The sequence below is a fragment of the Xyrauchen texanus genome, chromosome 1 (assembly GCF_025860055.1).
Source record: "Xyrauchen texanus isolate HMW12.3.18 chromosome 1, RBS_HiC_50CHRs, whole genome shotgun sequence".
NCBI lineage: Eukaryota > Metazoa > Chordata > Actinopteri > Cypriniformes > Catostomidae > Xyrauchen > Xyrauchen texanus.
Genome location: NC_068276.1, coordinates 35,974,645 through 35,989,739, shown reverse-complemented (window position 1 = coordinate 35,989,739; position 15,095 = coordinate 35,974,645). Strand labels below are relative to the sequence as shown.

The following is a 15,095-nucleotide window of genomic DNA, read 5'->3' as shown; positions in this document are numbered from 1 at the left end:
GCTGATATCTAAGTAGTTCACTTCCATCAATCATTAAATCTCATAAAGTCATGTAGGCACAGTGATCGGGATATGTATTATTAATCACATTTGTATGAATCCTCAAAGCAAAAACATTGGGAAAGAGATTCTATTCAGTTTCATATAATAAGATTAACACATACGAAATAATACAAAAATAGGATTTTCGTTTTGTTGAATTATTTGAAACACAATCAAAGGGTCACAAAAGATTTATTGAAGAGAATTGGGGGCGTGTTTAGGAGAGAGCGAGAGGCCTGAATGAGCTCTTCAGTTTATCAGACTGGTGTGGATGCCCATGCGGTTGGTTTCCTTCTTCACATCAGGGTAAGACTACAGAAGAATAACAGGAAAATAATGCCATACAAATTATTACAGAAAATATTTATTAATACATGAAAAAAACATGTAACACTAAAAGGACAATTAATTTAAATTGATAGTTTAATAAAGGGGAAATTGGGGCAAGTTGTAACAGGAGCAAGTGAGTCAAAAGACCAATTGCATGAATGTTTGTTTTCTTTAGCAGCAGTTTATCTTCTCAAACTCCTACTCAAAACTTAGACTGAACCTAGAAAGCTGAACCGAAATAAGGAATTGTTTAGTGAATTTTATCCAAATTATTTTTTAATATTAATTTATATATCTATATATATTGTATGTTAATTCCTGAATAGTTTTGTGTTGTGTTGGTATTTACTCTTATAATTTCACTAAAAATATTATACATAAATACAGATTTGTTAAGAGCTTGTTAAATTTAATAGTAATCACCATGTTCAGTATTGACAACTTGCCCCATACAGTGTGCCAAAACTCTTTTTTTCGGGTCAATAACAGTGGAATTGATTGTTAGCTTTTTAAAATGATCACTGCCCAAGACTTGTGTGTGTCAGTTGAGCAGCTCATTTAAAATCACCATCAACTTTGCTGTGTTACTCTTTGTTGGAGAGGGTGGTGATGGCACCAAGCAAAGTTGTATGGAATAAATCCGTATTCAAAGCAGAGACAAAAGTGCTTTTGTTCATATATAAAAATGTTTCTTACATAAACTGAAAACATTTCCTTTTCATACCATAATTTTATTTCAATAACAGCAAACATGTCTTTATATATATATATATATATATATATATATATATATATATATATATATATATATATATATATATATATATATATATATGGGATTGCTGTATGTTAGTTTTCCTTATATTGTTTTACTTCAGCAATTACAGATTTTGGGCCAAGCTACAAAGTTGCTTCAAGATGTGCTGTGACGTAATTTCTGAAATTAATAATTATATTATTATTATTAATAATAATAATAATAATAATAATAATACAAATATTATTATTAGATTATTATTTATTTGTATTTTTTATTTTTTAGAAGTAATAAAATCCTTTATTGGACTGAACAAAGATTATTTCACACTCAAACCATCAATGGAGGGAAATATAAAATGTTGCTCCCTAGCAGTTGCCCAGACATTTTGAGGGTGTGGAGGGTGAGGCTTATTTAATACATAGTTCTGTTGCTGCTTCCCTCTTTTTGCCAGTGATCTCTTAGAACCTTCGAAGAAATTTGTTTTTCAATGAGACCAACCAACTATTTTCTGCCTTTGGATGCACAACTTATTATCACTATTAACTGAGCAACTGGCACACTTTACCCCACAGCTGACATTTTAGGAAAATTATTTAAATTAATAATATAAAAATGTAACATAATGTAATATAATACATGTAGACCTGTAAAAAATTGGCTTTAACATTAAACCCCTTTTACCTTCCATGTAAAAAATTTACTTTGAAAAAAAAAAAACATTTGTCAATCAGCACTTAATCATAAACAGCTGCATATTATCTGTTTCAATATATGGCAATGTGATAAAAATTGTGCAGTTTCCTAAAATAAAGAGGCTGAGACACCAACTCCATAAATCTGCATCACGTCGGGGCAATAGCCTTCCATATGATCTAATGCATTCTGAATTTGAGGGTTTGTGACCAAGTTCATCTCGTGACATTTTCTGGATGAACCATGGCAGTGATTTTCAGACAAATACCAGTTGTACTCTCTCTAAGTTTCCTCTCTCTCTTGGTCAGGATTAGACTGGTAAACTAAGGTCATTATGAAAGCTTCTGTTGGAGTGTGTGTGGTGTTTGGTCTGGCTCTGCTGAGGCTTGGTATGTATTCATTTCTATTAATTGCCGCTGACCCTTTTTTGTGTGCGGGAGTTTTGTTTTTGACCCTCTTTGCATTATTGTTCTGGTGAACATTTCTCTTTCTGTGTCTCTGTCTCTCTCTAGGCTCTGCCATTAAATGTTACAGTTGTAATGACTACACGGCCACATGCTCTAAAATTCGAGACTGCTACTATGATGATGCCTGCGTGTCAGTCTATGAGAGAGGTGCCCCAGCTCACTCACACTTAAAAAAGTGGCTTTCTGTTATATGAAAAATTGTTTAATTGACCCATCCCAAACAAGTCTCTCTTCCAACCTTCTCTTTTAGGTGGGAACACATACAGGCAGTGTATAAAATACTCAGATTGTGATTTCAACACAGTCAGCCAGAAATTTCCCAAACTTTCCAAGTTCAAGTTCACCTGCTGCACCTCTGACCTGTGTAATGCAGCCTCCGTGTCAGTGGCCAGTCACTCTGTGATGGGAATACTGCTCTCACTAGCACTCTTCTGGTAGTGTGTGCTCTAATTTCTCTAAAAGCTCACAAACAAAGTGCTTCTACTTTGTTCCTTATAATGCTGGTGTGATTTATTGAGAATGCAGATATTCTCTCACTTGAGTAAATGGTCAAAGAAGCATTCAGAGCTTAAATCTCAACTGACATGTAAAATCTTAAAAAGGCTTATAAACATTTGTATTATTTTTTGCACAACACTGGAAGGGGAAACTGTCTGATTGTAATTGTGTTACAATAATGCTTTCAATATGTATATTGATTTTTTTCCCCAAGGCTAATCCTTGGTGTTACACAGAACATTGGAAAAACTGCATGGGCTCATTTTGGTTTTGAGAATTCTGGAGTTTAGTTGTTTAAAGGGTTGATGTGTCATACCACTGAACATTTCAAAATGACCTTTATACCTGCTATTCCTCTGCCATGTTTATGATTGTCTTTTTTAAAACGTAAATATCGCAAACAACATTGCGTGCAATGCAGTATGTAGACACGGCAGTCTTTCCAGTGTACTGATCAGCTTCTTGTTACCACTATAACCAGCAAAAGTTACTGAACCATTGTGATCAATAAAAGGAATGTGCTGTTTCATGCTCATTTATTTTGAGAATTCTGTTATTTCAATGATTATTATTCCTGTTGTTGATTTTGATTATGATTTTGTTTTAAGGATTATGAGTTATTGAAGATTAGCTGTTAACAGACATGAGGTTTTCAAAGGCCTTTATTACCCCCAATCCTAAATATGTAGTATTGCATGGAAAGTGCAAAAAATCAATTGTTACAAATGCCACAGCAGCCTATGTCTGGAATTATTACTACTTAAAATCTGAATAGTCAGCTGAGTAAATTATCAATAAACTCATGGATGTGCCTTGTAATATATCACACAACGTCATTTAAAACCACAAAAAGAAAATAAAAAAAATAATAATCCCAGTCCCAGAAGCTATATTTTTCCTGTACAAAACAAAAAACAAAAGACAGTTTATAACAAGAAGGAAGTTGTGCTTTCATTCTTTAAAAGCTGACACCATCTGAACCCAAGCAGTGGTAATTTCCAGTTATAATTCTTTATTATTTTTTGCAGGCCATTGTTATTTTCTGGCATATTAGTAAAGGTGTTCCCCATTTAAATAGTTGAAACCATTCGACAAGATGCTCGTTCGAGACGAGCAAATTCTGCGCAGAACAGATCACCGACAGGTGCATGCCGGTTAGAAATCTGTCCGACTTGCTGTGATGTCATGGGCTGTGTCTCGTTTGGAAGGATGCATCCTCCGGAGGTTACATTTGTCGGCCGCACGTCATCGAGGCTGTCGCGTTTTTTTTTTTTTTTTGTTGTCTTTCTTTTTCTTATTTTGCATCTTTTGTCAATGCATTTTATGTATATGCACTTGCATTTATACAAGTGTTAACCTTTTATACATAAAAAAAAAAAAAAAAAAAAAGAGACAAACGCGACCTCTGGAGGATGCATCCTTCCAAACGAGACAGCAATGTATGAGAAAATCTTTTTTTATTTTATTTTTATTGAACAATATCATGAACAGCATGGCAACAATCGTATAGCATTGCAATATAACAACGAAATCAGGTGCAAAAAACATTGCATGAAAAGATCAACTAAAATAAATAAATAAAATACAACCAAAAAGCTGGGTTTGTTTTTTAAATCATATTCTTCTATTAATTCAAATAGTTGTTGTGCATTTTTTCTTTTCATCATTTTAAGGGCCTTTATAACAAAGAAACGCATTGTGAATTACAGAAAACCTGGGTTTCACCTTCAAATATTTAGATTTGTGTACATAAAATTTCCCAAAAATAAGGATGTTATTAACCAGAAAATCGTCTGTGTTGCTGTTCATAACAAGTCCAAAGACAAAGTCCTTATGTGAGAAGACTTCAAGAAGAGAAACCTTTGCAAAGCCACTCTACACGCACAATGGAAAAAATAAATGATCAGTAGTTTCAATCTCATCACAAAATACACAATTACTAGTTTCAATTCAGTTTCAAAAATACTCCCGTTTGAGAGCGAGTCGGCCGCAGTTTTTTTCCCGAGCTGTGCACGATGGGAAATTATTTGCTGACACACAGCTTAATGATCATTGGCTTAAACAACCGTGATGTTTCTTTTTCTTCTAAAATGTATGATTTTTATTTATTTATTTTATCTCTAATATCATGTTTTATGTGTATAAATTATATTTGAATATTCCCAACACTCTGACAATGCGATCTAGGAATGGGATGTGTGATATTTATAATATTTCTGAACTATATAAAATAACTCTTTATTAAACTAAAAATTTAACTAAATTAAATTATATCCACTTTATCAGCAACAGCGCATGAAACGTGAATCTCGGGATATATATTTGTGATCTTGTGTCTCATCCAGTATGAGAAGTGAGAACTGTCCTACTTGACAGCACTTATTTCACTCCTTCCCCTGACTGCAATCGTCTACTCTCGTCTACTTTCTAGGCGAGGCGTTTGGCATCTCGAACAAGCCTAAGGTAACCGTCCGTCAACAGTAGTCACGCGAGAATCTCATTCACTGCTAATAAATTTGGTTTAGGTTTATATTAGGTGTAAGGTTAGGTTAGTGGTATGTATAGCAGGCCTATATGGTTTCTGTGGGACTCCAAATAAACACAGTAAACAGTTTGTAAACGTTTAATGTGGCTCTTACGAAATGTTATGTAACCGGGCAGTTACCTTCTAGCTCAGATCATGTGACATAACTGTTGCGAGCTGCAGATTGCGCGTGCATGCACTGAGACACAGGAACGTTAACAAATGATGTAAGTGAAAAAGCGTTCACACTGCCAGCTACTTTGTCGCTGCATGTCGCCAATGGCTGGCGGTTAGGCCTTTCCTCCGTTTTTCTGTCACTGCAGGACGGATGTGGTTTAGACAACATTAGAACAGAAATGCTGAAGCACAGCCCTGCAGTAATGCAGGAGGCCTTGTTAAAACTCTTCAATCTGGTTCTGCAAACTGGACACCTGGATTATGGGTTTAATACACCCATTATATAACAGTGGAGACCAATTTGGCCCCAATAACTACCGAGGCATTTGTGTGAGCAGCAATCTATAGGGAAGACTTTCTGCTGTATCCTGAACGCCTGGATACAGGCCTTCCTTACAAAGCACAATGTCTTGAGTAAGAGTTAGATTGGATTCCTACCAAACCATCGCACCACATTCACACACTACACACGATAGTCAACCAGCACGTTCATCAAAAAAGCAAAGGCAAAATTTATGCATGCTTTGTTGATTTAAAAAAAACATTCGATTCTATTTGGCATGATGGTCTATATTATAAAATTCTACAATCCGGCATTGGGGGTAATTATCAAATCTATGTATTGTGACAACAGGTGCGCAGTTAAAATTGGCAATAAAAGAACAGAATACTTCACTCAAGGGCGAGGAGTAAGACAGGGCTGCAGTTTGAGTCCAACTCTGTTCAACATTTACATTAATGGGTTAGCAGTGCTACTGGAACAATCTGCAACACCCGGTCTGACTCTAAATCATTCTGAAGTTAAATTTCTTCTCAATGCAGATGATCTGGTGTTGCTGTCAGCTACTGCACAAGGACTACAGCAAACCTGGACCCAGGGCCGCCATCAGGATTTATGGATAGGGGACAACATTTTCCAAACTGGGCCCCCATTGGGGGGCTGTATGTGAGAGACGGATCCTCACCACATACAGGCTCAGTGATCACAGTCTGGCCATAGAAAAACAGAGACACAGACAAACATGAACGAGTCTGTGCTCACTGTGACACTGGTGAGGTCAAGACAGAGACACTTTCAGCAGAAACCGATCAGATGCTGGTGTTACTGGTGGAGTACAATCATGCATCAGTTGCAGCTAAATTCATTTTTGAGCTGCACACCCTCCGAAACCAATTACTGCCTTAATGTACTTCATTCACAGTACTCTTATTCTCTTATGTTCATAATGTTGTGTTAAATGCTTATTTTATTTTATATTGTATAGTGTATAATGTTATTATAGTTTTTATTGTTATTTGTTACAATATTTTTATTATTATTTGTCTTGTCATTATCTGTTTTGTGTATTAATGCTTTGGCAATATTGTATGTAAACACAATCATGCCAATAAAGTAATATCATGCCACAATCATGCCAATAAAGTAATATCATGCCACAATCATGCCAATAAACGACCGTTGGCGACCGGATATGGGCGTGTCCAGCAACTACTTCTTGTAGATAGTTTACCGCCAAAAAGTATTCTACTTCCTGAGAGTCATTTTTTTGTTGTAAAATATACAACAATATTGTAAAAATTTGGAATTTGTTTGATTTTTATTACTTATATTTGTGTCTGAAGTTATGCAAGCTTACTTGGGGACATGGCAGTTTAGCTTAAGTGCACTAAAATCAGAGTAATTATTTTTTATTAATTAATCCTGGGTACATATTATTGTGTTCTATGATAGAGGGGGATTCACTATGTAAAACGAGCATTTTGAAACAAGCATTTGTAAATTTTTACACAAAATATACCACATTATGTCATTTGTACTCAAATGGCACAGAATGATAGGAATGACCCACATATGATCTCCCACTATTAATGTTGCTGTGTTTTCTAGGGAGCTGCGCTGGTCGCAGGCACGTTCCAGATCAAAAGGATGCTGTTCTGAAAATAGTGGGGTGCTCTGTATAAAGTGGAGACGTAGCATATTAGGCCTACACATATTTTTTTAAAGGTGGAATGTTAAAATACTAAATCAAGTAAAGAAAATATTTTTAATGTACAATCGTTTATTGCTTAGTGTCGCTGAAAATTACAGCATTCAAATTAGTACATAGCCTACTGATTTGCAAAATCACATTTCTGGGCTTAAAAGATGCAAGAACATTGAAGATAGACGATAGTGCACTCATTCTAATGCATGACGCACAATTTGTGTATACAGTGTATAAAGGGCTCACACATTTTGTTGAGCAGAATATCGCGGTGAAACGCGTCGAGGTATTCCTTATCCCACAACCTTGAAGCCTTTGTATAATCTTATGATTGGCAATGGTGTTTGAGCCCTGCCCCTTTATGCGCACATTTGCCCTATATAAGCGGGCGCTCAATCACAATTTCTTCAGAATTTTCTACCATCAAGACCGACATCGTCTCGTCTACGACAATCATCTCTTCTGAACAGCCCTCTCTTTGCCATCGACGGACAAATTCAAGCAGACGGGATTCCCTGCAGATGTATCAGGTCTCTTAGCGCCTGCAGCGAAAGATTCACCCGACCCCTCTAGTGTTCCTGCAAAGAGTTTCTCCGGCTTGTCGCTGGTATCGCGTTTATAGGCTATATATAGGCTATATATAATTCCCCTATATATAGGGACCACACGAGGAAGCACGGTGGTAGAGATGGAAGAACCCAAGGAGGATCTCGCGCAGGCGCAAGCCCCTCAATCTTCCCCGCAGCATCTTAGCAGTACGCACGTGACGACCTCCGGCCCTCTATGAATGAGCATGATGTTGTCGAATTCGGCGGGTCTGATGTTGATAATGAGAATGGTCCATGTCGCACTCCCTCCCCCAGTGAGGGTGGGGAGCGTGCGCATGCCACAGATAAGAGCTTATTCAGTGATGAGCATTTTCGGCTCAGCTCACCAAAAAGAGCCAGCTCTTTTGGCTCCCAAACGGCTCTTTAAAAAAATATGTTTTGTATTTTTTTTTTTTTTCAAGTCAACCAGTTTGCGATAGTTTGACTATGTTTCGTGTTAAAACACTTCTAATTAAAGTATTAGGGTGCACAGTTCGCATATGCCAGTGTAGGTTGTGCGTAGAACCATCTTTTTATTAGATTTTGTTTTGGCAAATTCTACGCTGTGTTCTAACATCGTCTACATTATTAAAATGCATCCAAATGCTACTGTGCACGGCTTCTGACTCATTTTCCATTTTCCAGGTGTTCTTTTCATAGCTGACCTTCCTCTCACCGGCTGCTGTGTGACTGTGTCTGTGTCTGTGAGTGAGTTGGCTCCGCCCTCCCTCGCGCATCTTCGGTTCATTGGTTGACACTGCGTGTCTGATTGACAGGAACAACAGGTGAGGCTGTTAGTCTGAGCAGACAGTAAGAACGAATGTGTGTGCGCTTGAGCGTTTAGGCCTATATTATATTTTTTTTCTTTGATTCTTTGCATAAGTACATTTTATTCATTTATATCTTTTGATTGTTCATATCTTAATTTTAACAAAAATATTTGTATAAATAGATTCGGCTCTTGCGAGCCGGCTCCCAACGTTCACCTACAAGAGCCGTGTCTTAGAGCCGATACGTTCGCGAACGACCCATCACAACTGATTCGAGTCCCCTCGCTGGTGGTTGAGGAGCTCAATTTACAGTGATCCCCTCCAGTCGTGCCGGAAATATTTCTCCTGGATACCGTGAATAGACTGCGTCTCAAAGGGCAGCGCCATTCTTCCCGGAGATCCGGCTTGTGTGTCGCCTCATTAAGTAGCCTATTGGCCTTAGAGTCAGAGGACTGCTGTTCAAAACTAGCCATCGACTCAAGTGGATGGAATTTAGTGGATGCCTCAAGATTGCTCTTCGGGTCCCAAAATGTCACCGGTGACTCAGTATGTTGTTGACTCATCGCTCTATTTCAGATCAGTGCCTGGCGGAGAACTCCGCCCCGCTTCTCCGGCTCCGCCAAAAACAGCCGAGCCATCAAATAGTTTCTGTGCTGTCAAATATAGATTTTTTTTCTCACAAGAAAAATAAATGGGCTCGCTTCGAGATGCCACATTCATATACTGCTCATCCTCGCCAGGTATGCCGGGAAGATATAGCCTACAAATGTGTTTCTGTGTGTTTGGTTTTAACACAAAAAATTTACAAAATTATAATAAAAATGCGCTCGCTGTCGAGACGGGTAAGACGGGATGGGAGACAGGTGTGTTCCTTTGTGTTGAGTTTACATGCTGTTCACTTCCCCTCCTCGCAAGAGTTCGCTGGGAGATTGCATGTGTGTTGTTCCTGTGTGATGATTTTCTCACAAAATAGACAAAGCAGTGGTTGTATCTGCTCGCACCAGTGGCTGGCCACCATGGACCCAGGCCACCCCATTGGCAACCCCACTCGCAATTGCTGTTTAGTAATTAAGTTAGTCATAATTAGTCATTTTTTTTTTTTGCTTAATTTAGTTCTTTAGAGGTGAAATCATCTCTGTACAAATGTACAAACTTAACATGTGCGCACACCAAGGTCGCTGCACCTCCACTCAACCCCCCCCCCCACCCAGAGTCCGACAATATAAAAATGCTGCTCGAACATTTCTGTGCCACCACAGACTGATCGCTTGCCCCTGCCTGGATACCCCTTTGAAAAACTCCCAGCTCCACCCCTGGCTGGCACTGCACATTCTCAACAAGCACGCATTTACATGCACTTCCCGTCCTCGCCGGAGTTCACAGGGAGATTACATGTGTGTTGTTTCTGTGTGGTGATTTTCAAATAAACAATCTTCTCAAACAATAGAGAAAGTGCTTGTTGCATTTACACGCTGGTCACTTCCTCTCCCCGCTGGTGTTCGCCAGGAGGCTTTATGCAGGCTGTTTCTGTGTGTGTTCACATGAACTGTGTTTTATAAAAATCAGAAATTAGCTAGTCGCAAATATTGAGACACACACACATTCATAAACTGCTCATTCCCCACCGTATGTTGCTGGGATGATACACAAATGTGTTTCTGTGTGTTGTGTTCATAAATGAAAAAATAGAACACACATTCACACGCTTCTCATTCCCCTCCAGAGTTTGCCGGGATGATACACAAAGATTCTTTCAAAAAAGAGAGAAGTGTTCATGATGCCTTCATGAAATACAGAAACATTCTAATTTCTCTCCCTTTCCCTGCTGGAGTTTTTTGGGACTGTGACATTACACAGAATGTTGCTGTATATGAAAGCGTAAGGATCTGAGTGACTTTGACAAGGGCTTAATAGTGATGGCTAGACAACTGGGTCAGAGCATCTCCAAAACGGCAGGTCTTGTGGGGTGTTCCCAGTATGCAGTGGTAAGTACCTACCAGAAGTGGCCCAAGTCCAATGAAGGAAATCCAGTGAACTGGCGAGATGGTCATGGGCGCCCGAGGCTCATTGATTCGTGTGGGGAGCCCTTCTGGTCTGATCCCAAGAGGAGCTACTGTAGCATAAATTTCTGAAAAACTTAATGCTGGCCATGATAGAAAGGTGTCAGATCATAGTGCATCGCAGCTTGCTGCTTATGCGCTGCGTTGCCGCTGACCCCTGTCCACCGCTGAAAGCACCTATAATGGGCATCAGAGCATCAGAACTGGACCATGGAGCATTGGAAGAAGGTGGCCTGGTCTGATGAATCATGTTTTCTTTTAGATCATATGGACGGCTGGGTGCATGTGTGTCGTTTTCCTGGGGAAGAGATAGCAGCAGGCTGAACTATGGGAAAACCTACCTAAAGATTGTTGTAGGCCATGTGGACTTCTTTATGGCAACGGTATTACCTTTTCAGAAGGATAATTTGCCCTGCCGCACTGCAAAAATTGTTCAGGAAAGTTTTAAGGAACATAACAAAGAGTTCATGGTGTTGACTTGGCTAATGTCTTGGTGACAGATAACAAAGGACACCTTCAGAGGTCTTGTGGTGTCCAGCCTCGATGGATCAGAGCTGTTTTGGCTGCATGAGGGGAACCTACACAATATTAGGCAGGTGGTTTTAATGTTGTGGCTGATTGGTGTAGATTCCCAGGCTGAGAATAACTTCCATCTGGTTTTCACCATTTTGGGTTATTCATGAATTCATACATTTGAAGATATGTCTTTAATAAGTCACTATCCTGTAGGCCTGTGACTTCCTGTTATTTTCTGGTGTTTATACCTCAGGGGGTATGATAAATTGATACGATGTATACTGTGTGTATTATATGACGCATATATATCCCCAGTATAAGATTAACTTCTCTTCTGGTTGTCACCATGTGGGGTTATTAATTATTCTATACACTTGAAATATGACTGTAATAAGTCACCGCCTGGCAGGCCCCTGACCTCATATAAATATTATTTTACAAGTGTTTATACCCTGGTGTATCTCTCAGGGTTTGGTGTCTTGTAGTATGGCGTAATGGTTCCACAAAGCGTTTTACCTCGATGTTGAGTGAACTGAATCGATATGGAACGTCTCTGGTTACGCATGTAACCTCGGTTCCCTAAAATGGAGAGAATGAGACATTGTAAAACTTGGCCGCACTTCTACTTCAAAGAAGAGGTCTGCATGAGTCAAAAGATTTTCGAGAAGAGACCCGGAAATGTTCTACCCGATCGGACCATTTGTTATTTGAAAGCTTGGACCTGTACCCATGCAGAACCGAGAAATGCCATCATCATCAGCACTGTCTGATCACGGCCAGAAATTCTTGGATCGACTCTGGTATTAAACAGACCCGGGACCCGCAGCAATAGAATGGGACCCAACCCGGACCTGGCTGACTGTATAAAACATGGATCTGAACCCGGGTCAGGTCTCGGGTCCTTGGGTTAGGTTGTCCTTCAATCAGAAAATTCTGAAGAAATGGTGATTGAGGGCCTGCTTATATAGGGCAAATGCAAGCCTAAAGGTGTGGGGCTCAAACACCATTGCCAGTCATAAGATTGCCGTTATGATACAAGGGCTTCAACTAGGTTGTCAGAGAAGGAATTCCCCAAAGCGTTTCACCGCAATGTCTCATTCCCTCATGTCAGGGAGCCGAGGTTACGTGTGTAACCGTAGACATTTTTTTTCAAGGAGAGAGGGCGCACACTCGCATGCATGGTTGCCAGATTGCACAAATTAAGTTGAACATTAGGTACAGATACATTTTAAAGCATTAACTAACTCTATATTACCAGATGCAATGTTATGGAAAAGAAGACTCTTGAAGAAGCTAAAATTTGAGACTAGAAATGCTGCGTGTAACTAAAAGGGCAAAAATAAAAACTAACTAACATGGGAGGTTTGGAGTATTCTGAACACGTGTTACACAGGAGCTCACCAGTTTCATGTGAAAAATAAATGAACCTGCTTTCAAGCACATTATTAGTGAATCTCTTTGTCTCTCTCTCTCTCTCTCTCTCTCTCTCTCTCTCTCTCTCTCTCTCAGTGAATGAAATACATCATGAAAACTTTTGTTGTGTTGGTGTTTGGTCTGGCTCTTCTGGGGCTTGGTATGTATTTAATGTTATATTTATAACATTATAACTGTTAAACTTACATGTCTTACTCTTATTTTTAGTAATGTTTTGTCCTAAGTGCACTCTACTCATTGAGCAGGGCTGATGCAGTATGTGATGTGTGGGAGATGCAGCATTCTCTTTTCTCTGACTAATATCAGAGTCTATTAATGTACATTTTGAGTGGCAATATTAATGTTTAGGCTTTCTTGGTGATTGTATGAAAGTGAATCAGGAAAATTAAGTGGCAGAGTAAGACATTTTATCTTCTGTTTTCTATGTATGTACTGTATTTATTGAATTCTGTATGTGAATCCATCCTCCTCTCTCTTTTTCGCTCTAGGCGCTGCACTTCAGTGTTACACATGTGAAGCCTCAGGAGCCTGTGATAAAACTAGGGTTTGCGACTCTGAAGATACCTGCTTGTCACTCACTGGCTCCGGAGGTGAATTTAACTTTCTTACATACACAGCATAAATGTTGTTTTGTAACTGTATTTTGTAAAAGAATTTAACAAAATTGCAAGATTACACCTTTTCACTTACTCCTATTAACTTTTTCTCTTTCAGGTGTCAAACGCAAGCAATGCATTAAGTACACAGATTGTGATCTTGTGAAAATTGGCATAAAATTCCGTGGTATTTCCAATATCATTTTCAATTGCTGCACCTCTGACCTGTGTAATGCAGCCTCAGTGTCAGTGGCTAGTCACTCTGTGGTGGGAATTCTGCTCTCACTAGCACTCTTCTGGTAGTGTGTAATAGCACGCCATATATTGCACTGTTCATTACAAAGACATCTCCTTTATTATTTAATTTATTTTCATTTTGGAAGATGTGTATGATTTACACCTAGTAAAACGGAGACACTCCCTATTGATTCATGTGGCTTTATATTTATTCTCACTTAATTGACCTGATCGTTCAGAGATTGTACTGCAAAATAAAGGAAGGAGATCAAACCTTTTTCTTGTAATGATTATTTGTCAAAATGGAGTTTAATGGATTTTGTTATTAATTTGTTATGACTCAGCGCTTCATAACGCACATTTAAAAAGTTCAATTTTCTTTCAAAATAGGTAATTTAGATTTGTCATTTAAATGAGAATTTGTTGGACTGCCTTTTGTTATGATTCCAGCTACAAGTGTCTGCTATTGTATAGCCAACTTGGGTTTGGCTAGTTTTCCTGGCATATTCTCTAAAACTTTGCAAGACTGGATGGGCAGCATCTCTCAGAATCAACTGCAGTTTGCAGATTTATATATACTTTAGACCAATGGCTCCATAGTTAGAACCACTTTCATTATTTCCTGTTATATTGCCACCAAGTGGCTAAGCTCCCCAACTTTTTCTGTGATTGAGCCCTTATATAAGTGTCAAACGTTTATGAGTTATATCCATTTACGTAAAATCGGAGGCTATTTTTTATTCGTCGGCCTGTTTTTGGCACTTACAATTAAAATTTTGCCATGTTCTTATTTTCTCAAGAACTCACTTAGAGCTATTTTACTGGTGGTGGTTTCGTTCCGATTGGATAAACGGCCTAGAAGCAAAATGGCAACAGGCCACAAGGCAAACCATTGCAAATATGGTATCATTGCACTTAGCAAGTCCTCACAAACATAGCAAGACCAGTCTCGTGAAAACAGACCAACACCATCAAAAGAAAAAATCTCACAAAGTTATGTAATTTACTTTTTTGAAACTGTGGCGCCGGACCAAAACTTCTCAGGCACTTTTTTGGCATGGTGCTAAAAACAAATACAAAGTTTCGTGAGGATATGCCAATGTGTTCATAAAATACAGCATTTTACGATAAAATTCAAAATGGTCGATGCCAAAAATTTTGCACTGACTCTGTATGTCACACTGAATCTAAAGAGACCAGGTTTGTGATTTTTGGCCAAAGCATTCAAGAGTTATAAGCCAAATTTTACAAAAATCTCTCAAGCCAAGAGTCAAATATGTCAACTGTGTTTTGTTCTGACCATCCTTTGTTAATCTTGTCTAATAGCTGTTGAAATGTGATTGGCAGATGGCTGTTATGTTTCTCAAGATATGTAACTGTCCTCATGGACAATGATGGCAACTTAGACAAAGACACTGC

The 15,095-nt window shown here is 38.6% G+C and overlaps 2 protein-coding genes across 5 annotated transcripts; both read left to right on the top strand.

The window, feature by feature from the left end:
• Window positions 1-304: 304 nt before the first annotated feature.
• LOC127651043 (CD59 glycoprotein-like) lies at window positions 305-3,343 on the top strand. Its single transcript, XM_052136784.1, has 4 exons — window positions 305-348; window positions 2,134-2,214; window positions 2,338-2,439; window positions 2,543-3,343. The coding sequence occupies exons 2-4, from the start codon at window positions 2,160-2,162 to the stop codon at window positions 2,728-2,730; spliced, it is 345 nt and encodes a 114-aa protein (XP_051992744.1). The 5' UTR covers window positions 305-348; window positions 2,134-2,159; the 3' UTR covers window positions 2,731-3,343.
• A 4,318-nt stretch (window positions 3,344-7,661) lies between these two features.
• On the top strand, window positions 7,662-13,995 carry LOC127650792 (CD59 glycoprotein-like). Of its 4 annotated transcripts, none has more exons than XM_052136462.1 (5): window positions 7,662-8,006; window positions 8,709-8,848; window positions 12,919-12,982; window positions 13,332-13,433; window positions 13,558-13,992. In XM_052136462.1, exons 3-5 carry the CDS (start codon window positions 12,922-12,924, stop codon window positions 13,740-13,742), a joined length of 348 nt encoding a protein of 115 aa, XP_051992422.1. In that variant the 5' UTR covers window positions 7,662-8,006; window positions 8,709-8,848; window positions 12,919-12,921; the 3' UTR covers window positions 13,743-13,992. The 4 variants fall into 4 exon arrangements, with proteins under 4 accessions (XP_051992422.1, XP_051992557.1, XP_051992481.1 ...); XM_052136597.1 differs by having other exon boundaries at window positions 7,662-8,083; XM_052136521.1 differs by having other exon boundaries at window positions 7,662-8,231.
• Window positions 13,996-15,095: the final 1,100 nt, after the last annotated feature.